General features: G+C 45.1%; 1 protein-coding gene across 3 annotated transcripts in view; it reads right to left on the bottom strand.

Annotated features, from left to right (window-relative positions):
* Nucleotides 1-11,126: 11,126 nt before the first annotated feature.
* Nucleotides 11,127-23,642, bottom strand: part of TTC7A (tetratricopeptide repeat domain 7A) — a 172,364-nt gene continuing 159,848 nt past the window's right edge. For all 3 annotated transcript variants that reach the window (XM_041476948.1, XM_041476949.1, XM_041476950.1), the window contains one exon: nt 11,127-16,422. In XM_041476948.1, coding sequence (XP_041332882.1) covers nt 16,201-16,422 — 222 coding nt within the window. In that variant the 3' untranslated portion in view covers nt 11,127-16,200. The remainder of the gene's footprint in view (nt 16,423-23,642) is intronic.

Raw genomic sequence — 23,642 nt, 5'->3', positions numbered from 1 at the left:
CTGTACTTCTCATCTGAGGTGACAAGGTACAGAGAAAGGACAACTCCTTCTCCCTGTGCCTTTATTTACGGCAGACTTTTGCACATGGAGGTCGTAGAGCCACAGAATAGTTTGGGTTGATAGGGACCTTTAAAAGTCTTCTAGTCCAACCCCTCCTGCAGGGAGCAGGGACATCTTCAACTGGATCAGGTTGATCAAAGCCTCTTCAGCCTGACCTTGAATGTTTCCAGGGATGAGGCATCCACAACCCTTCTGGGCAACCTGTTCAGCATTTTACCATCCTCATTGTAAATAACCTTCTTCCTTATATCTAATCTAACCCTACCTCTCTTTCAGTTTAACGCAATTCCCTTTGTCCTATTACTCTGTGCCCTTGCAAAAATGTCCCCCCTCCCAGCTCTCTTGTACCCTGGAAGGTGCTGTAAGGTCTCCCTGGAGCCTTCTCTTCTCCAGGCTGAACAACCCAGACTCTCTCAGCCTGTTTTCATAGGAGAGATGCTCCAGCCCTCTGAGCATCTTGGTGGCCCTTCTCTGGACTTGTTCTGCTGGGTCAACATCTTTCTTGTGTTGGGGGTTCCAGGCACTCCAGGTGGGCTCTCACCAGAGCAGAGTAGAGGGGCAGAATCTCCTCTCTTGTCCTGCTGCCCACACTGATTTTGATGCAGCCCAAGATACAAGTGGCGTTCTGGACTACCAGTGCACATTGCCAGGTCATGTCCAGCCTTTCATCCACCAAATGATGGGGAGGAGCCAGACCCTTTCACTTCTTGTCTCTCTCTCTCTCTCTGCTTCTGTGCATGCTGTCCTTGTGGCCCTTGTAGCTACATGTCGCCTCGGTAGCGTGTCTGTCACCCACATTGCCTTGCTCCCCTCAGCCAGTGAGTCATTTATAAGCAAAGGGGAACTCCTCCAAGGTGGGTCTCTGCTGCTCACATCTCATGGATTGTGTGGCAAACTTGGGCTGAGTACATCTGAAATTGAACCTGCTTCTGCATTCTCCACCTGCCCACAGCTTTGAGTCACTCAGTTTTTCCTCATGTGCCCTGAACAGTTTTCTCTGCTTTATGGCCTGCTGTTGGTGGATCCAGCAGAGCTGGTGGGGTAGGAAGTGAGCCCCATCCCTGCCTTTCAGCAGAAGCCTCATAGAAAACCTTCTTGTGTTCTGCTCTGCCTTTTTCTCCAGTGCATGTGAGGAAAAAGGGAGTAGCTGCAGGAGCTTGGCAGCAGCAGCAGTGGGCATGAGCTGAACTGACACACAGGGTGCAAATAGAGTCATAAAGTATATGTGGCAGTGTGATGCATATTAAAGCAATTTGCAGGGTAATGTTTCCCTGACTATATTCTTAGTAACAGAGAGAAGCGATCTTCCCACCTTGGCTACAGGCACGTTACGGCACAGCGGCTCTCAGAAGCCGGCTGCAGCGCTGGCTGCAGAGCCCTCCGGAGCCTGCGTGTGCATGGGCCCCATCCCTCACGGCCAGCCTGTGTCCTGCAGCCCCGCACTGTGCACAGGCACCGTGCCACAGACCCACAAGTGGGCACATGCCATCCCCTGTTCCTGTCTCTCAGCTGCAAATATAAAAACATGTCCAAGAAATGACTGTGTTCCCTCAGGAATAAGGAAGGGCCAGCCTGGCTACACTGAGAAGAGAAAATTGTATATCCATGTATATCTATGTAGTTACTAACTCTTTATTTGGAAAAAAAGAGCTGCTTGTCTGGTGCTTCTTGGACCTTTGGCTTAATATGAAAATGACCTTCACACAAACCTTCTCCAGCTCCTTCCCAGAGAAGACAGAAGTTACCATTTCCTTTCCATTGGCTCTTGCTTCAGAGCAGAGATTCAAAAGCTGGGCTGCAGCTGCCCTCTCCAGTGAGGCCACAAATGGAGCAACTGCGCTTAAGCTCAGGAGATTGTAACCCCTCAGTCTGCAGGGTGGGTCTCTAAAATGCCAGCTGGCAAGAGGTCTAGTGAGCTTCCCTGGAATATGTCTTAAAGCAGGTGAAAGGTCTCCCTCTAATCTGCTCTTTCCAGGTCTGAGACCTCTGAAACTCTGGCCATGGGATTGCCTTTTCATCTCCTCTCTTCCTCTGTGCTCGCACAGGAGGTCTGTATTGCAGCGGGGGTGGGCAGGCCAGCTGGAGCAAAGGAAAAGGGAGTCTTTTCTTTTGGTATATTCACATGGCTCCTCCAAAAGCTGTTGCCAAACCACCACCATAATTTTCTGCCCATAGCCTTGCTTGGCAAGCTTTCCTTTCACAGGATCACAGCATGGTAGAGATTTTATGTCTGGAAACCACCTAGTCCTATCCCCTTCTCCAGCCAGAGCAGGTTGCTGATCTGGATGGGTTTTGTCTGTTTCCAAGGATGTATGGCCCACAGCCCCTCTGGGGAACCCATTCATGTGCTTGGCCACCCTCACTGAAAGAAGCTTGGTTTCATTTATAAATGGAATTTCTGGTGTTCCACTGCTGCCACCAACACACCCTTGTGTGAGCTGGGCCGGGAGTTCCCACCTTCACACATCTGCTGGAGGGATGGCCCTCCTTTTTGTGCTGCTTCTGGGATGCTACATTTGTTCCCTTGTCAATCATCTACGCTCGTCTCTCCCAAGCAGAAGGAGATGGCAATATTTCCTCTTGCTTTCCAATGGATTTAAAAGTCTGCTTACATGGTTCTTACAGGTGTGTAAAGTGTAGGTGCAGAACATAATTTAAAACACAACTTCATCTACTTGGTATGTGCTTTACAGTCTCTGGCAGCGGTGCTCTGCACCACCTTCACACTTTGCTGCCAATTTCAAGGCATCTTGAAATCATGCCCTACCTTTCCTGCAAGTAACTTGTTAACCTGCTAAGAACACTATTATTGCACAGCCTCTAAAGCCCAAGAACATCAGTGTCCGGGTTGCTCTTAACAAACATGGCCAGAGCTTTCCTGCATGTTCTCCTGGGAGGGTTGGATCATGGAAGTTACTTTTGTTACATCCAATTCCACTTAATATATCTCCAATTTTCCTGTCTCTACACCAAACGTTTACATGTTAGGGAGCCTCGAATAACAGCTGCTGCCACTCATGTTAACTGAGAGGAGCACAAGACACTGAAGTGTCTAGTTTCCCATCACTTACAGGATGGATAAAAGTATCTGTTGTACTGACTAGTCCATCAAATATGAATGATGCAGATAGAGTGGCTGTTTACACACAGCGATCTATTTTAGTTAAATTGAAAACACACACAGGGGAGAGTTTCAGCTTTGAGCATAGAAAACACTGGAAACGTCAGGGTTTTTTTTTTGTTTCATCTTTTCTGTTTGCTGGTAACAATTAACTCTGAGGAGTGCCCAGTCCGTGGCTAGGAGAGGATGAGCTCTGCTCTTCTAGGACAAAGATTCAAATATCATTAGCTATCCAACCAAATCTCACAAAATTGAGGACAAGGTGCTTCCCTTCTTTTACCATTCTAATTTTACCAGAATACTCCACTCTTTTGTACAGCATTAACATAAGCATTTACAAAGCCAGTCCCTCTGGAGGATGACAGCAATTGTTTTGCTTAATGTTTAATGGCTTCCTCTCCCTCTGGACTCTGTGCCAGGGCATATTGTAATGAACAAGCTCTGGAAGAATATTGTAGCCTCACTTGATCTATTAGGACACTTTACATAGAAATTTATTTTGCACTACTATGAATTATATAAACACACAAATTAAAGATACATACGCAGTAAATGCTTGCAGAGAGCATTGTCTGCAGAAAACTCATTAGGAGAATGAGTTACTCTGCAGAAAATCACTTATTAACCTTTATAGATTTCCTGGTACTGTGTTTGTTAATGCCCTTGCTTTATTTTGAAATAATATCTCTGTGCTGTCTGAAAACATGCTTCAGATTTGAAAATTAACATACAACATAAAGATTTCCTACAAACATCCTAATTGTACTGAAAACAAAAAGTGAGGTCTCATTCTGCACTCCTGTGTTCATGCACAGAAGATTATGGATGTGTTCATACACATCTCTGTTCAAAGACTTTTGAAAGCAAAACTAGGCAATATAGGGCTAAACTCCCTCAGAGGAGGAAAAGGAAAATAGTAACAAGGCTTTGGTTTCCATGTGCAAATGTTAATTGCAAGCGGAAGGCTTCTCTGAATAGCCTTTATCAGGATTTGTCCACTGGGCTCAGTGGCTAATGTTCTGCTGTGGAAAATATTTCTCCAACAGCAAATGGAAACGAAGGAAAATATCAGACTAACTTTTTGGCAGAAGGTCTGCTTCAGTTAGAAAAACAATGCTCAACGTGCACATGTTTCTGTCAGGAAGGCTGCTAGCAGGAGCATGGCAATTCTAGTAATTTCTCAAGCAGCAAAACCAGGATGTCTCAGGGACAGCAGGCTGGGTACAGAGTAACCCACACAGAAGTGCTTGGCTGCAGGAAGCTGGCTGTGCAGAGACCTGCACCTGTAGATATTTTCAGTGCCAAAGCTTCGCTGAGGCTTTACATAGTATTTTTGTGATAAAAGAAGCGAATGATTAGTCACCGAAAATTTGAAGTGACCTTGGTAACCTGACTGCTGATTCATTCTGTGGCCCATCTTCTACAGTGGTAGAGCTTCCAGGTAAGTGAGGAGAAGCTGCTGCAGATACCTATCAGGGTGACTCACTTGCCATCATGTGTCTGACTGCACAGGCATATGGGACTATGGAATGAAGGCAATGGAAAAATTTGGTTCAGTGGGTTTTAAGTCTGTAGCCTTATTTCAGGGATAAACTATGGAAATGAAAGCAGGTGGTGATGCTGTTGTGTGTTGGAGCAGATCTGTTATTCCTTAAATCCTGTTGTGGTTTGGGGTTTGATCCTGCTTCTGTGGCGCAAAGCTGCTTCTACCTTTGCTGTGAGAAGGCCTGTCATTGTGTGCATGCTGCATCATCCTTGTACCTTATACAGCTATAATTATAACCCTGCAGGCTAAGTCAGCAGAGAACAAAGATGCCTCACTTCCACTGGGTGATATTAATACAAATAAAATAAAACTTTGGCCTTCAGGGGAAAGCTCCGGCACAAGGCTACTTGGAATAATTACACTGCTCATACAAGCCATGGCATTCTGAAATGAGCTGGCAAGCAATATTAACCTGACTGAAACTCCAGCCTCCTTACAGGTTGGAAGCCCTGGAAATGACTGCAAAGGCGTCGGGGTGGGCTGCAGCTTGGTCCCAAAGATGGGTATGCTCCAGCTGGCAGCACATCTGAGTCTTGCAGTTAGTTAACTGTGGAGTAAGAAATAAGTTAAAAAAAATTTAAAAAGAAGAAATGTTTCCTGCTTCTGCATATCAGCAGCTACTGCTTTACCCTTTGCGCATTGTCGATTCAGTATGGAATGGCTGCTGGCAGGGGAAGGAGCGTGGATGTGGAAGGTGTTGCAGATACTGCCTGCAAAGTAAGTAGGAGACCTGGAAGATGGCAGGGGGAGGAATCAATGTGATGGAGAGAGGAAGATCCAAACTCCTGCAGCCTCTGTGCTCTGGTGTTCCACGTCCACCTTAGAAAAGGAAGCAGCTTGTAAGCAACTGCTAATGCAAGATAGATTACGGATCAACAGCCTTCAGTCTCCCAGGAATTACAGGAACTGTCTTATTTATTGCTGGAGGTTACAAGAGGTTACCCCTGCGTATTGGGGCTGTAAGATTTCTCAAGAGCAACACAAAGCATTTCACACAGGGCTGAACAACTGAAGTGCCAAGTCTATAGAAGGTCCCGATCTAAACACATTAATTTGCAAAGACAAGTGAAGCAAGGTTACATATTTCTGGTGGAGACTTACGAGAGGAGCATCCCTTGTAACTATTTAGATTTTTCTACTCTAGGAGCAAAGGGAGAAGGTGATGCTAAAGTCAGTGAGAGGTATGTTGTCCTTTTCCGTAAGAAAAGCCAGTGAATTTTAAAACAGTTTTTTCTAGTGAAACCAAAACAGCTCTGATTTTGAAAGCAACTTCATTGTCCTGGAGCTGGAGTACAATGATTTGTAAGTTGAAACAAAACATAACTTTTAGTTATGTTTTAACTGACATAATCTTATTAACATGGTCTACAAATGAGGTTACAAATGAGTGTTTTCTAACTATAACAGTGAAATTCAACTCGAACAAAAACACTTGCTGGATATTGGGCATTTCTTTATACATTTTGCATATTGAAGTTACAGGACCCACTGGATGATGGTGAAAATTTCTGGTTTTGCAGCAGGTTGGTAACATGTTGCTCTCAAATGGAATGACAGAAGCGCAGCTCTGGTTTTCCTGGTACAGTTATTAACAGGAGTGAAACTGTGCATACACAGGTTTGAGAAAATGGACAGACTGTCAAATCCATTGATCAAATGTTCCGAGAGACAAAAGCTGAGGACACTTTTCAATGCAATAAGACAGCTGTTAGTCTCCAAATCAGTAGTGAATGGTGAGCCCTATATGACAAATTCTCTGTTTTATTGCACATTATTCATGCTCCTCATTTTTACAGATGTTTGGGGGTTTCTTTTTTTTTTCCTTAAAGCTCTTCACCATGCACACATTCCCATCTTCCACCTCACTCTCCCAAATGCAATCATCTCTGTGCGTGATTGACCTAAGTGATCACCATGGTTTCCAATTCAATTCAGGTCCCCAAAGAGGTCTTTTAATTAAGAAGCTCTAATAGGATCTCAGAGAAAAGTTCTAAGTCCCCAGTCTTCAGGCTGTGAGCTACAGATCCCAGGGGTGTCTGTGGCCAACTAGTACGAGACCCTGAACATGTCCTTTGTGGAAAGGTCATATTCTATGCAGAAATTTGTGTGAGTGAATCTTACAGACGTAGACATCCCATGGAAAATTCCTGGGGATCACACAAAGCTGAACATTTCTATAGTAGGCTGCTGTTGAGCAGTGGGTAGCGACCAAGAGAGAGGTGAGATGGAAGCAGGTGTGCACAGAAATGGAATTCCAACTGCAGTTTGTGCTCAGCCTGTGTGAGGTGCTCAGCCTGTCTGCAGTGCTGCAGCGCAGGGGAGCTGCCGGTGCAGCACCCACAGACCTTGGCTGTGCTTTGCTACTTGTAAAAGTGCACTTGTTTTGGTAGCAGGGCCCAGACTATTTAAGAACCAATTTCTACCCAGAAAAAACCAGCTGCAGATTTTAATCACCATCACTGGCACTGAAGAGGTGTGATTTCCAAAACTGCTTGGGACTGGTCTCTGTTTATTTCAGTGGGGCCAACCCCAGCTTGTGTGCCCAGGTGTGCAGAGCAGCACATGCTGATGTTTACTCAGCAGTTGGTACTATTATCCAGAAAACCACCTGTGCTTGCTGGACTGTGCATGCACTGTTTGGTAATGTTGTGCAGAAGCACTTGAGAACATTTTCACACCAGGAACTTCAGTGTTAGACGTGCAGGAGAACAAAAAGTGGAACTGGAAAACACTTCTAAATTCTTGCAAGCATGGCATTGGCTGAAAAGTAAAGTTCCAGAAAACTGAAGCCACATATAGAACTTGAGATAACTTTGATGAATAGTTCTTGGCTGGAAGACAAAAAAGAAAAACTTAAATGTTCTGTGTAGATTGTTTCAGGATTAAACATCTTGAAGTTTTGTTTCAAAATGCTCTCCCTTCTGGCAATTCTCTCAAAACTTCTGGTCATATAAATCTCAGTTACTGAAGATACTGCTTGAGGAGTCCTGTCAGAACAATATTTTGTTTAATTGGAAGTTTTTTAAAGCTCTTTATTTATCTGAAAATCTCTGAAGTTGAAGTTTTTCTTCAGAATGTAATTTGAATAATTTTAATTTTTTTCAGCTTATTACTTCTCTGTTAGCCAGCTGAACAGAGAGGACTTTGCAGGTATCCAAGAGGGGATGATGGGAGAACAGAGAAAAGAAAAAAAAAATGTTAAAGCTTTGGCTGTGATAGCTCATCCCCTTGGCACAGCACTACTCCAAGGCCAGACCTGGACCACTTGTCCAGAGGAACCTGGTATCCAAGGTACATTTCTGTGCCTTGCAATTGCACCAGCCTGTGCCTGATGTGGGCCACTCTGATGATTTACACAAGTCCTTTATAGTGCATTAATATAACAAGTGAGTGGAAACTTCCATTAACTCCTCCTCTGCAGAAGAGACCTTGAAAGAAAAAGGGGTTTGAAGCAGGGCTGTGCCATGCTCTGACTCGGGTGTGGTAGTCAGGGGTGGGAGGCAGACTGCAGAAAGAAACAGAGCCTGAGTCACAGTGAAGCAACCAGCTCTGCACAGAAAAAACACCCCCCTCTCAGCTCCACTCCTGGCAGAGTTGGTCTTTCATCTGGTGAAAAATGGGGATGAAATACCTCCCTTGCTACCCTTCGGAAAACACTTCAGTATTCTCACAGGGGATTTAAAAGCAGCATCATTATAAATGGGAAATGAATTGCTCTCTTGCTGGATTTAGCAGCTTCCTGTTTTGGAAACCCGAGATACCATCTCAAATTTCTGTTTGTTGTCAGGCTGGAAGAAGAGACTCAGAGGCTGCAAAGCCTCTGGTGAGGCAGCGCTTCATTTGCTAATTGTCTCTGCCAGACAATGCCATTTACACTGGGCACAAAATCACCTCTAACCTCCACTGACCAGAAAATTGCTATATCCTTAACTCCCATCCTTTTGAAACAGTACCCAGCACTGCAAACCTGGACTGCGTGTGTCAGCCCCTCTCACTGGACAACAAAATACAGGGATAATTATTGCTGATTCATTCACAAACATCCTGGTTTCCAGACATAATTACAATATCATAAACAACTGCATTATAAAAAAAGATGTTTGATTTGTCACGCATAATGTAATGAAGCGCTTGCTTTGAGGACCGTGCTGTTTGACAGGCACAGCACTGGCATCTGCCCCAAGCACGCCGGGGAGGGGTCTGGGTGCTGTGCTCTCTGGCTGGGCTGGGGTCTCTGGTGCAGGGTAGGGGCAGAACTGGGGTTCAGAGAGGTCTTTGCAGTCAGGAGGCTGCTTGACATCTGCTCTTGCTCTCCCAGACTGAGTTTTCATACGTTTCTGTCAGAAAAGCTGGTGAAGCTGGGCTTTGCCTCTGTGAGAGCTCCTCGGTACGGAAAACATCCCGTTTTACAGTTTTTATTGCTCTTTTGCTTTTTTAGGCCATGTTGCAATGCTTGCCACTTTTGCTGTATATAATTCAGGTGTTCTGTTTACCTGCTTCTCCTCCTCCATTAGCCAGATGATCACAGCAGGTACATCAGTTCTAAATGGGATCAGACCCGAAAGCTGCAGCTCTGACACTCGGGCAATGACCTGCAAGGATTTTTCCTCCGTTGTTTAACACTTGCTTAGGTTGGAGCACTGAGAAAGCCCTTGAATCTTGCCCTTCAGCTGGTGGATCTGCGGGGATGTTTTGGCTGTGAGATGTTGCTCTTTGTTTTGGAGACAACGCAGCACAGCAAACTGGCTTGACAGTCACAGCTCACTTAAATGCCCTCGTGGCTGCTAATGGCAACGCAATAAGCCGGTGTTGCCCAAGTCTATTTTCTCTAACACCAGTCTTTAAAGAGCAGGAGGTTATTTTTCCTTTGTTGCAAAGACTGGTTCAGGCACGTCTGACTGGGATGTGACATTTCCTGAGGGATGTGGTTAAAGACAAAGTAAACGCTGGTGCTTTGGTGACTCCGCAAAAATCTGATCGCCTGAGACTGTCATGGACGAGAGCATCTGGGAAGCAGCAATGCTTCTCATCTCTTCCCTTGGGAAGTTAATGGGACTGCTAAATATCAGGAACTGCTAAATATCTAGACCTCACATGAAGCAGGAATATATTATATGTATCTGAACATTCTGGTGCAGAAAGAAGTGGAGATATGAATCAATTATTAAAAATTAGATAAAATATATAATAAATTATTAAAATTTATTAAATTATTCTTAATGACCTTTCAAGAGTATCATGTCAGAATTATCACTGAAATGCAACTTGGTTCTCTGTAAGGGAAGAAGTGATTCTTTATTACAGGTGGAGCTCCCAAACCAACTGGAGTGCCTTCCAGCAAAAACGAGGGGCAAAAAGGCTTATTTTCTACCCATTTAAACAGAAAGGGAGTATTAAAAGTCTGTGTGATGCAGAGAGGGTACCAGGCAATGTACCAGCATTGGGTACCAGCAAAGATGAGTGGCCTCCTCAGAGGGCACTGAACAATGAAATTCTCCAGCTTTTGCTGGGGCTCAGTTGCAGGCCTCCAGCTGGGCTCCTGCTGGAGAGGGGACATGGAAGCCTTCTCCATCCCTCCCTCCCTGCCCCACACCACTGTTTTGCTCCCTCTCCGTATCAAGAGAAAGATGGGGAAAAAGTTAGAGCCAGTATTTTATTCAGTTCAATTTTCAATTTTTAAGATTCTATGAGCAGCTGAAGGACTTAAATCTGTTATTGCCACAGAGGAATCTTGTTCTGCTTGATTCATGCTGAGTACAGTCATAAACCAAAGCAGTCACAGTTATGAAGAAATGTTCTTCAAAAACCTCATCTTTAATCTCATTTGAGGATGAAACTAAGGGATGGACTTTTTAAGCAAGTCCTCTTGAAACCAGCCCAAAAGATTAATGTGTAAATGCACAGAATGCTCTGGAAGCTCTTGAATGGAGACATTTTGTTTCCAAATAACCACAGGAGTAACTGTTTGTAACAAAAAAGATGATTAATGGCATTGTGGCCAAAGTAAGGTAAGTCCCTAAACTTGACAGCATAGTATTTGCATATTACCTCGATGTCAGAGTTTCTCACACTACCTTTGTTTATTTTTACTGGATGAAGCACAAGAAAAGCATGATGCTTGCTTAAATCTCCACAAATCCAAACATCTGAAGCTACATTGCTCCATTTTCCTGGCTCTGTTCCTCTCTGAAGGCACACTGCTTGCATGCTCACTCTCGTTTTTCCCATGAACTACAGGGTGTAGGCCAAAATACCCTTTGCAACGGGTAACTCCTAGGCACACTGGGTTCCAGTCAATATAACAACTGGACATTTCATAATGCTTGAAGCATCCGTGGTATGAATAAAATCGGCAGGAAATATAAGGAGCATTTTTTGTTTTCCACTGGGTCAATTTTATTAAATTCGGTGGCAATATCATACAATGACAAAAGAAGTTAATTTACATGGAAAACTGATTCTGACACCTGTGACAACAGCATCAAGTGGCATGTAGGACATGCTTGGATGTGCAAAGGCAGAGCACCCCTCTGTGCACTGGCTCAGGGAGGTTCTTTACTTGTATCATCATGGGCTGCTACAGGGTGGTGCAGTGTTGCATCCCCATCAGAGGTTTAAGCCACTGACTGGCATGTGTTTCTGTGGGAAAACTAGCTGGATCTTTCAGAATCCAGTCACTTGGGAGTCTGCTCTGGTTTGCTGGAGCTGAAGGCACAAGCCAGTTCATCAGAAACAAAGTTGGAGGACCCATCTTGGCAACTGCTGGGTCAGTGGTTCCCCCCTCCTGCCAACATCACTGACTGATGGACGACTCAGCTTTCCATTTCTGGGAAAACAACCTTCTGTCTGATCGTGCACTGATATCCTGCAGCACTGAACAACAACTCATCAGCAAGGAAACCGTCCCTTGGAGCCAGGCTTAGGGAGCAGTCTGAGGGTCACTGACCCAGCACAAGTGACGGGTGCTGGCGAACAAGACCCGCTGGGCTGGTGGCAGCAGCCACCCTGCAGGTGGCAGGCGCCAGGGCAGTGCTGACGGGCACCCAGATGGGTGCCACAGCTGTCCCTTTGGGCACAAAGCAGCTCCCTTAGCCAAATAAGGAGGGAGAGGCATCTCAGCTCCACATGCCCGTTGCATAATTGTCAAATATGCCTGTAATACAATTGAGTCAGAGGGAATTATTGCTGCAGCACAGTTGCTTTGGGAAGCCTTCCTCTTGTAGGCTGAACTGCAACTATCAAATCTCTGTTGGTTTGGCTGAAAGAAGATCATGGCAATGATGTCTTTTCACTAAAAAGGATTGTTTCCCTCTTTGCTGTCATTAAAAAGAAATACAAAGTACCCAAACTCATTCTTTACCAAGACTCCCTGAAAATGGAACATTTTTTGGACAAAATCACTGTAATTCAAACTGCAGCAGCCAGTGCTGTGCCTGCTTTGGTACCCAGCCAGTGAATTTTCAAGTAAACACCCTCCAGGACTGTTCTCCATTTGGATTTATTAGTCATTACCAAGAAAAGATAATTAGCACTTCTGAAGCATTGTGATAATCAGCAGCACGAACTGTTTCCAACAGAAACGGACGGGGTCCTTGCGTGGCGCAGGATCTGCAGCTCCGCGGTACTCCCTGTACGGAATGAGCACACGGGTGGGCAGACCTCAGCTGGGGGAATGCTCGCAACCAACTGCTCCAGTGGCGCCAATGACACTTTACACGGGGTAAGGCAGGGAGGGGAGCTGTTCCCTGGCCTGCTGGGCTTCTCCTTCTGTTATCCTGCAGGCAGAGTCACTTTTGTTACAATATGCAATCCTGCTTGTTGGTCAAAGGCAACGGCACACACCACTCCTTTACTGCACAACAGGAAAATAGAAGGTAATTATTTTTTCTTTTTGCATGCACTGTGCCAAAACATGGAAAAGAACCTTGTGGCGGAACAAGAGGACTGTGATACTTTAGGCAATGATGTGGGCTTTTTACCTTCCTCTTTCAAAACAAATGAATGAGAAAACTCTGTTAAGACTCAAGTCAGTGCTAAAACTTGCAGAATTGGTTCCCCAAAGTTTTTGTTCCCCAAATTTCCATTACTTATGATCTGTAATAATCATATGAGAGATGGGATGTAACTATTCCATTCTTAAATCTCAAACCCTGGGCATTAAGCATGCCAGGATTCCCTGCCACGCCTATTACTGAGCTCAGGGAAGTAAATCTATCAGATTTATCAATTTAGATAGCAGTTATCTAAATAAATACTACAATACATAGGCTTGTCTGAAGCAGTTGTCTTTGTTTTTCTGTATCTGTTAGTGTGAACAAAATCCATTCTGAGTGAGAGAGGTAGCATGTAAGCATGTAAGTTTGGGAAGACTTCTGTTTGCTGAGCATGATTAACAAATATAGATGGAGGATTTACCCCCAAAGTACTTGCAAGTCTGCAACAACCACTCTCTTTCCTGCATTGTACAGAGCATTTCAAGCCAATACAATACCCTTCCAGCCAAGAGGTACTTTGCGTCCTCTGGGAAGCATGCAGGAAATCTTAGGATTGTGTCCAGTATGCATGCTAAGTACTTTGCCTGCAATTGTTGTGGGGGCTGTGGTGTGGTGAGCTGGTAGAGGGTACCAAAGTCCTCTGATTCCTGCTGATGATGGTCTTTACTCATGCACATCTTCCCTGCCACACACAGAGCAGAGGCTCTTAAGACTGAGATTCCAATGCCAGCAACACTCATTAATGCACAAAAGATGGGACCACCCTGGCAACATCTGACTTGTTGATGTACTCAAAGTATTCATTAATGTTTGCCCCTCTTCCAGGAAGATGAGTGCTGTGGCAAGTCTGATTATCATCAGGATGCAGTTTGCCTGATTGCAACAAAGGTGATGGGCTGGTGGCTGTTTACAAGCTACGCGTGCAGAAGCAAATGGATCTGTGAGTGTTTGCTTTTCAGCTGCTGCTGGGAAACAGGCACCCTCCTGCCAGGTCACAGAGCAGCTACGTTGCAGACCTCTTAAAGCTGGTCCTTGGTGGCAGAGGTGGATGCGCAGCTTGTACTCAAATAGCTGCCCAGTACACAGAAGTTGCTATGGCAGTGCTTTGCAAATATACATCGCACAACGGAGCGGCGACGCGCGACCACACGGACTCTTGTTTTGTGCCTCACACAGAAGGTTCGCTCCCACCCTGGGAACTGCGGAGCAGAACAAACACCAGAATGTAATATCTATCTATACATATACATCTCTGCTTAAGTCTATTATCAGATTGCACCTGACTGTGGGCTTAAAACACCTGGGTCACAATTTACATATTATGTCAACAACAGCATCTCTCCCCCTCCCCTTCCCTCCCTCCCCCCCGCAGTGCAGTGAGACTTCATAGCATCCCTCGCAGCAAAACGTGTCTCGGCTGCATCTTTTTGTCTTCATGAAACTCCTCTAATTCTGGTACTTTAACACCTACTCCTTCCTCTGCTGCTGGTACTACTGCAATCAAGGACTGCGGCCGGGGAACACCATCTCCTAGGAAACCTGCCCCTGGCCTAAAAAAGTCCTTTTGGGTGCCTGTGTGGCACTGGAAAGCCAGAGGACTCATGGGCTGAGCACTGTTCACGGCTGGGCTGCTTTCACCTGGAGTGAAATCAGCCTGCATCAGATCTGGAATCCCTCAGTGAACAGATAAATAAGCTGGGCTACTGCATCTGTATCATTTAAGGGGAAAAAATAAAAATATTGGCCTGGAGTGCACCAGGCTGCTGTGAGGAACCTGAGAGCAGTGCGCTTCCCTCGGTGCAGGCATCTTGAGGGAAGGCTGGGGGTGGGAGTTCTCCCATGGTTTGGGCCGGGAGCAGCACAAGGGCCCAGCTCTCCATTAGCCTGCAGATTTCCAAATAACTGTAAACAACACTGACTTCAAGTCTGCTGCCAGAGCCTCAGACTCTGTAAGAAACAACCCCATCTTATTTATTGCCTGAGGATATTATTATTTCCAGAGTGAACTAGTAGTGGATCACAATACTGAGCAGAATTGTAGTACAAAGCGTGCTTTAGTGCAAACTTACTTATGAAATAGTCGCAAATCTTTGGACAAAAAAGGTCGCAAAGGCCCAACCTTCTTTTTTATTATTTTTTTTTTTTTTTAGAAAAGTGCAGCAAATTGCTGTATCATCTTTACCTTGGGACTGGTCTGGAGGTCTGGACAGGGCTGGCTCTCGTGTGACAGCACAGTCCAGCTCCACCTCACTGCCAAGGCCCTGGGGAGGCCACACAGAGCTAAGGAGCAGCTTAGCAGGGGCTGTGCCAGCTGTGTCCCCTCCCTGGCCGTGCCAGCCATGGGGAGGCGTGTGGATCAGAAGCTCCTCACTACTACATCTGATAGGAGATGCAAAATGATGCCACTGAAGGCTCAACTCTGTACCTCTACTGTGAAATTTCTGTGGACAATTGAAATATTTAGTTTCAAGGAAGAAGCAGTTCATATATACCCATATTGCCTTCAGCACACTTTCCCTTAAAAGACTACTGCTTTCTTTTGCATCATCAAAGATGGATATGAAAATGTTTTGCACCAGGAATGGTAATGCGGTAGAGCACAGAGTTCACTAACTATATACTGGTAAACACTATATTCCTCACTAAACTGATGCAATAGGTGATTAATAAGAATGAAGCTCAGAGCTTATAATTAGTTACTTCATGTAAAGCCTTTTAATAAATATGTAAGTGGAGATATTTATGTGTTTTTAGTAATAGTTCAAGTGTGAACTGATTTGGTCTTTGGTCTTACTGCTTTTGTTAATTATACTGCAATAGCAGCTTTATTTTTAAAAAAGTATTTTTAATTTAAAACTAAAATTTAATTTTGAATTGGTCTAGGCAAGTGCTACACTAAATATAGTGAGCATATACAGTATATAAAAGCAAGGCAGGAAAAAGGATTATCAAAATAGATGAAATAATTTTGTAAACAGCATATATTGTATGTCTATTTGGTGCAATTGTCATTCTTGTCCTGTGAGATCTGTGGGGAGACAGCCACATACTTAAACACAACTTGTTCAAGTTAGTTGGTGAATTTACTCCTATTTAGAGCATTTCTGGGCTTTAATTCAGGGCTTGGGGGTTTTATTTTCAATGAACACTGAAAGGTGCAAGTGCTTTGAACAGATGTACCCTAGCATGATTTTTCTACAGTCACCTTGAAGCAGCACTTTGAAATAAGCCTTGCTATTAACTTCAACAGGAGGTTAGCCAGGCACCTGTGAAGAAAAAGGCATTCTCTGTTCCTGCCTGCTGCAAATTCTTCTTCAGTTTGGCTTGCCTAAGCTAAGCCTGTAGACCTGAGCCCCATCCTGGAATTACTTAGCCCAGTTCCAGGTTACAATGGCACTTTTCTGTTGGGCTTCTTTGTTTATCTGCTTGGTTTTGGTGTTTGTCCAGGCAATGAAAGTGCTTAGCTGCAGGGAGAAGCTTCAGAGCTCCCTGGGTATGACGGTGAATGGAATGACAGGACTGCTGGATTCAAGGTCCAGGGCAGTAAGGAAACATTCGATGGCTGCTTCATTTTTCCCCTGAGCTTGCAAGACCTCTCCAAGGCTGTTCCAGGCAATGTGACTGGTGGTCTGGATCCGGATGGCATCTCTGAGGACTTTCTGGGCCAGTTCCCTCCGCCCAAGTCTGCTCAGCACCAGGCCCTGCCAACAAACAAGTGACAAGCAGTTAACAACAGCGCTGAAGAGAGGAAGAAATGGAGCACCCCAAGCTCCCACCAAGCTGCCCTATGAGTGCAGGCACAGGAGTCCTACGGAGGGGGCATCTCCACCTATTTCTGGAGAATAAAATTTCAGTTGTTAAGTGTTGTGGTTTTTGATAGTGATGTGCACTTTAAAAAGTAGTGGTGAAAATAATTTTTATAAAAAGCAGATTCAGATTCAGATTCAGATCTGCAAGTGCTTCTGCTGTGTGTTAGTGGGAGAGCATTTACTGGTGCTATACAGAAGAAGGGTTACAGGCCCTTTAAGCATCCCTCTCTCCTTGCCCAGAAAATGTACACAGGTTTGACTACAGCCAGTATCTGAATTCATTCCTGCACATCTGCAACACCCAGCTGAGGCTGGACTAAAGTCTCTCATCTCCTACATCCTGACCACACTGAGAACTTAGTTCTCAACAAACAGGGGACAGAGGGATGAGGTCTCCTCCCAGCCTTCTATGGGCAGGCTGTATGCAACAGCAAGGGATGTAACAGCTCTGTCCTCCTGCACTTCAGTGTAGATCCTAACGCAGCGTGGGGGAGGAGAAGGATGGAGGAACCTTGTTTAAAAGCTGTCCTTAGGGTAAGAAAAGACACAAGTGGGTGTAACCATCTGGAAGGAATGGGAGGGGGAGGATGAAAGAAGTGTTAGGAAGAACATGTTTTCCTATAGGGCTTTCATGGATGTGTCTGAACCCACAAAGCACCTAATGAGCCAGGCTCCCTGTTAATTACACAGTAGTCAACCACACTGAGCCCAGATGGTCACATGGGCTTTGCAGGCCACAACATATCCATGGCAGTTCTCTGCTTCCTCCTGAAGGTGCACACACCAGGATGAACCTTCCACCAGCTTCATTCATCCAGGGGTGGCCTCTGGAAGAAGCCTGCCACCTGCCAAGCTCCACATGGCCTCTGCCCACATTCACCCATGGAAATGCTGGCAAGTGAGATGACTGCCTGACTTCATGCTTCTCCTGGGACAATGTAGTAGGTGGATGCATATATATGAGGAAAAGCATTACCTTAATTTTTAATCTGTCTAATTGTCTTTAGTGCATATGAAAATATGTGAGAAACCTGAAATTTCTCACAATTAGAACCCAAGTAAATTTCTGATGGAAGAATGGTAATGCTTTTAGAAACAGAGATGATTTTTCCTCTGGTTTGTTTAGTTTCCTTTTACAAAAGTACCATTAAACACAGGGTGCCTCAGCATCCTTAAGGCCAGTGATAGTACTAATACTTGCAGAAACACATTAATTTGCCTGAGAGAAATATTAAAAAACAGCTATTTAATCAAATATTGGTGGTGCTATGAAAAACTTCACTGCCTCCTTCTTGCCCATAACCTTGACCTGAATAATCAACCCAGTATCAAATCTGATCATTTAGAGATGCAGTGGGGGTGTTCTTTCTTTAGGTTCCCTTCTGTGCAGGAAAACGACACAGCAAGAGGGTGTAATCTTACAATCCTCTTGAGAGCAGGCATGGGTGGCACAGAGGTTCCCTGGTGGGAGAGGCTGGTTCCCCTGGAGGTAGCTGCCTGGAGATGACTGCAGGCACGTAATGGCAGACTGGAAGGAATTTGTGCAATTATAATTTGAGTCACCCGCTTGACAGGGATAATGAGGCATAGAAAGGGCAAGAAGTGTGGCCATAGCAAATCTGCTGCTGAGCCAAGAATAGACAGGAGCTATCTCAGCTCAAGTTTGTCCTCGACCACAAACCCACTCTTCCCAAGATCTCTTCCTGTTGTGCTGACCAAGCAGAGCCAATTGTGCTCTCTGGTGGTGGGGGAGCCAGCGCTGTCCTCACCCTGACACTAAGCAGCATCCAGCCTCTCAATGCTCTCAGAGGGTTGCTGGCCCTGGAGGCACAGGGGCCAGCGAGCCGGAGCAGCTGCTGCCTGTCAACCCTCTCCAACGAGGAGGGGAATTCCCTGCCTGGCTGACATCTCGCGCCTCTCAACAATGCTGCAGTGAAATCCACCTCATCGTAAACTGCTCGTGCAGCACAGCTCCCTTGCATGCCCTTGCTGGTCAAGAACCACAGCCTGGTGTGGCTTCCCTGCCGTGGCTCCCCAGGGCTTGCTGTGCCTGTGCTGGAGGCCCAGGAGGAGTGCTGTGCTCTGCACACCCAGCTGCTGTGCCCACTGGGGCCAGATGCCCACCAGGAAGTGCAGCTCACGTAAATCTTTCCTCTTTGGCATTCAGGGCTTTCAGGCTTGCCAGTTTGGCTGAGAAAACATCTCTGAACCCTCAGAGAGAGCTATTCCAGGCTGCCCAAAGCCAAGGGAAGGCCTCCTGTTGATGCTGCAATATACTGCACATGTGAAAAACTGCTATGTTTTTGGAGGAAAAATTTGTTAAAGGACTTCGAGATTTTCACCTTCTCCTTGCTTGCATGCACAACTGCTGGTGCCAAATGCTGCCCAGGCCCGTGGCCCTTCCCAGGCATGCCACCATCCTGCTTCTCCCTCCTGGTGAAGAACAGCCCCATGCCCTCTTCCTGCACACATGCCTGGACTTCCAGGCAGTGTGGGCACATGACCCTGGGCTCCAGGCCTCAGCCCAAGTGGAGCCTGGGGTTTGGCCAGCCCAGGTCTGCCAACACTCCCCAGCCCCAGCACAGACCTAGTCCTTTGCCCAGAGTGAGCTGTGACAGATGGTGTCAGCCTTTTAGCAAGGCTTAACTGAAGCGGCACAAATATGCTGCTGATGTTTAAAGGACAGGTTGAACATCGTTAATTCTGTGCACAGGAGAGTTTCTGGTTTTGCATTTCCTCTCTCCCCTCCTCCCCACACTGCTCCTTGCAAACCACAAGCATTTTGAGAGCTGGAGGCTGAACAAACCTCAAAGCCTCAGGAAGATGCAGCACTGAGCACTTGAGTTTTTGTTTCTCTGAGGTATTTGCACTTGAGAGCTTCTCCTTGCTACTGAATTTCTCATTTCCCCATGGAGTCTGGCTTGCTATAAACAATGCCTGCATGTTGTTGCTATGTAGGTCCAGCTGGAATCTGCTACAGTGCAAAAGAAAAAAATATCTAAATTCAGAAAGCCACCCACTGACAGGCAATTTGCATTTTTATCTGGAAGATTTTTTTAAAAATGATTTTTCTAATGAAAGTTCAGCTCCTGAGTTTCTATGGAAACTCATCTGCTTGGTGTGCATGCATAATTTCATAAAGTCAGATCTCAGGAAGAGGAGCAATTAGTATAAATGTAAGCAGGAATGTGATTAAGGGTTTCATCCTCTTATTCCTGAAGATGGAGGGTGGGACTAGGTTTTGCTGTCTTTCCTCAGTTTCTATTTGTCTTTTTGCCAAAACAATGCAGAAACTGGTGTACAAGGTAGCCTGACTCCTCTGCCACCTCCTGGCTAGCACTGGCACTTTTGTTTTGCCCAGTGATTTTCCTCCCAAAGATGACAAGTACCTCTAAGTATGGCCCTTTCTGTCAGTGCTGGTACTGAGTCAGACTCTAAGGAGCAATGAGGACAGGCTTATTTTTAAAACTCAAGCATATTATAAATAGTAAAAAAATCCCAAACCAACTCAAAAGGTGAGTGGGAATCATTTTTCTTTCAAACTCCTGTGGGCAGCCCAGCCCCTTGTCAGCCACACACAGGAGTTTCATGTCCTGCTTGCACCAACCCAGCTGCACAGTGCTGGGCTGTGAATTCACTCTCACTCACTCACTCACTTGAGAGGGTCTGAGGGTAACCTCCACAAATGAATTTGATTTCTTCTTGAGGTCTGAAGATGTACCTTGGCTCTTGCAAACAGAGGCAGAGTGCTGAGGGCAGAGCACAAGCCAGACTGTGAAAGAAGAGCTGAGAGCTCTGGCAGAGGCTCAGCTGAGGTGAAGGGCTCGGCACAGCGAGACCGGGACAGTCTAGCAGGGTACAAAGGCTGAGAGGGGACAGCGAATCTGGTCTGCTGATTTAGTGTGCCTCATGCTGACAGCTGGACTCCTGAATTGATGGTTTTTAATTTCAGGGAACAGAGGGTGCCTATGGGAAGCTTTTTCAAAAGTATTTTTGACCTCGTCTGCATGCAAAACAAACAAAACCTAAACCACTTCTATGGTGACACTGGACTGGACTCCCTTGCCTTCAGTGATGTGATACTTAGTAACTGATACTTGGGTGAGGCTATTTTTGTTTTAGAATAGGAGAGCCATATTTCAATTTAACTTAGATGAGAAAAAAGTGACTTATTTTCAATTTTCACTAATAAAGAAAGCAAACATAAACCACACTTGAAGTCTCACTTTTAGAAGGTCAAGAAATTTCTACCTGTGCCTTTATTTCCTTAAGAGTTTGACAAAACCTCTTAAAATTCCCAGAAAATAGTGCAGGAATGACATTATGGAAGACTGCAAAATAAGCCTCACGTACAAGCTGGAGTTTATTTTTAGTAACGAAAATCAAAACTTCCTTTGCAAATGTTTAGATCAAACACCTGATGAGCTGCAGGGAGTTGTCTCCTTCCAAATAGGTGGCACAGATTAGCTTGTTCTTTCCTTTAGGGCTTGTATTGGAAAGAGATGTGCAGAAAAACACTTCATTTAATTCCTGGAAGGTTGCTTTTTGTTCTATTTGCAAGGTCATCTCATTTTTGGAGAATTTGTATAGGTGGACTAGACTCTATCCTTTACAAACGCATTTTAATAATCATATTAAATGCAAATTATCACTGTCTCTTTGCATAAGACTCTAATGCCAAAGTAAGGTTGTCTCTGATGCTTGTCTCTATTTAGCACAGAATTTCTGCCTATTATTGTCTGAATACCCCAAGAAGTTTCCAGAATTAATCAGACTTTGCTGCTGGGCTTCCTTAAGTGCATTACTTAATTATTTTCAGGGTAAATGCAGTATCCTTACTGTTGACTCCAATCTGTAATGTGGACATGTCACTTGTGGTTAGGAGGAGGGTAATCAGCAGCTGGCAAAAGCAGGACATGCTGCAGAAAAGTGATCATTCAGAAGTGTGCTTATTCAGCAGAACCCTACAAAAAGCCTTTCAAGATGCATTTGGCATTTGGTGATAACAGTCTCATGTAACAGAAAAATCGGCATTGCTACAGGGCAACACACTCTTCTGTAATTATTTAGCAACCAGAGTAAGTTGTAAGCAAAATCTGTTGCTTTAACCATGAAATATCAGTGTCCTTTTAGAAAATTATGAAGATTAACCCTGGAAATCCTAGGTCTCACAGAATAAAGACGTTGCTCTGTGATTCTCTCCCTCTACATTCACAACCTTTACATCTCTGAAGAGCCAGGATTTTTTTTTAGCTGTGAGCAGTGAAGTCAGTTTTTGTTGTGCTGTCACTTAGTCACACAGTAGCAGCGTGGGGGTAGCTGATCACCCATTCTGCTGATTCAGTCCAGGTTATGGTGAACCTGAGCTATACATTTGAGCTCTGTTTTCTGAAAAGACACTATAGGAGTACAGGGAGCAATCAGGGTCCTCTCACTGAACTGAGTTAGAGACCACATCTTAGTTTGTTGCCCTAACAAAGGATGGCTGGGATTCACTTCTGGGAGAAAGCTTGTCTTTCAATGTTTCTGCTGCCTCCTTTGTTGAGAGCAGCTTTTCCTCCTCTTCCTTCCCCCCCTCCATCTCCTCTGCCCAAGCTGCTGCATCCCCTGTCAGTCAGTGACGCTGAAGTGCTGCATTTGATAAAGCAGAGGAGGGGAAGGAGAAGGGAGGAGAGGGAAGGCAGGCAGGGCCACTGCAACACACAGAATGTGGAAATGAGAAACGAAGGAACAGCACTGGTGAAGGGAACTGGCAAGTGCTGGGAAAAGCAAAAAACCTGAGACTGCATCATGATTTGTAGCACTTGTGCACTGCCTGTGGGTTTTAACTCGGTAGGCTCAGCCTGAAGACTTCAGCTCCTGTACTGCAGGCACCAAAAGGCAGCCCAGCCTTTGCTGTTTAAACTTCACTGCAGCCTCTCTGTGTGCTACAGAGGAGTGTGAGGGAAGGGAAGAAACGAGACTGCAAGGAGGTATCAGGAGAGACACACTACCTGAGTGTGAAAACAGTGACAACTAAAGCCCACCAGAGACCTGAGCACACGGATATCATCAATCACAGGGAGAGCTTGCAGGGAGAGAAGAAAAAGCAGAAGAAAGAAAAGACCAAAAGTAGTGAAGTCCTGAAGAGAGAGACATCCCCCTCCTTAGCTTGCCAACGTGTTTTCCAAGGCAGTGAGTAATTGCAAAGGCAGCATCTGGCCCAGGCCCCCTGTGAGGCCAAGGCACCCCCTGCCCCACAGAAGGGAAGCACTGTGCCATGCTGCACACTGCCCTCTGCCCAGGCTTGCTGTCTCTATTGAGTTCATCAAATGTTAGCAGGGATGTTTTTACTGTGTTTGAAGCTTAAATGTGATAAAACATTTATTGACATAAAAAGCAAACCCTAAGGCAGCATTTCAAACGAGGAGGCTCTGATCTCTTCACAGGGAGGCTCATACAAGCCTAGGGAGAATGAAGAGTTTTTCTGCCTTGTTGGATTGTCGTCACTTAAGCTTCATGCAAAGCAGAATCATCTGCTGCATGCTGAATATTCTCCAGACAGTTCTTCCTTTGCTGAGACCTACATGGAGACGAAGCAGGAAGCAAGGAAACCTAACAGGATGCCTCAGCCATGTATCTTAGAGTAACTAAATCCAGTATTTGTTTCACAGTCTCTTTTCCTAGGGAAGGAAAGATTTCTCCCAGCCCTGATCTTAGCAGTTGTCACAGTAATGTTGCTATAGAGAACACAGGAGATTCAACTACGACTCAGGCTCGTGGTGTCATCTGTAAAAATATGCACCAAAAGAAGGTGCCAAACTAATCATAAATAACAATTTAGAACACATAATTTATAACATAAGGTCCCAATTCTGCACTGTATCAGATTCCCTGGCAGAAAGCCTTGTTGAAATTAGTGAGATTCAGCCAAATATATCCAAGTATTTCAAAATCTGTGCAGAATTGAAACTGATAACCATCAGCAAAGAGAGAAAAGGCATGTAACACACATGCAGGATGTTGAAGAGTGGCAGGTAACCTGCTGGCAAAAGCACTAGACTAGAAAGCAGTAGCTGTGCTCCACTGGCTGCTAATACATTTCACATTGAATAATTTGTCATTACTCAGGA

Source organism: Pyrgilauda ruficollis, unplaced genomic scaffold (assembly GCF_017590135.1).
Source record: "Pyrgilauda ruficollis isolate IOZ18807 unplaced genomic scaffold, ASM1759013v1 scaffold4, whole genome shotgun sequence".
In the NCBI taxonomy this organism is placed as follows: domain Eukaryota; kingdom Metazoa; phylum Chordata; class Aves; order Passeriformes; family Passeridae; genus Pyrgilauda; species Pyrgilauda ruficollis.
Note: the sequence above shows the minus strand (reverse complement) of the source record. Positions and strands in the feature narration are given on the sequence as shown.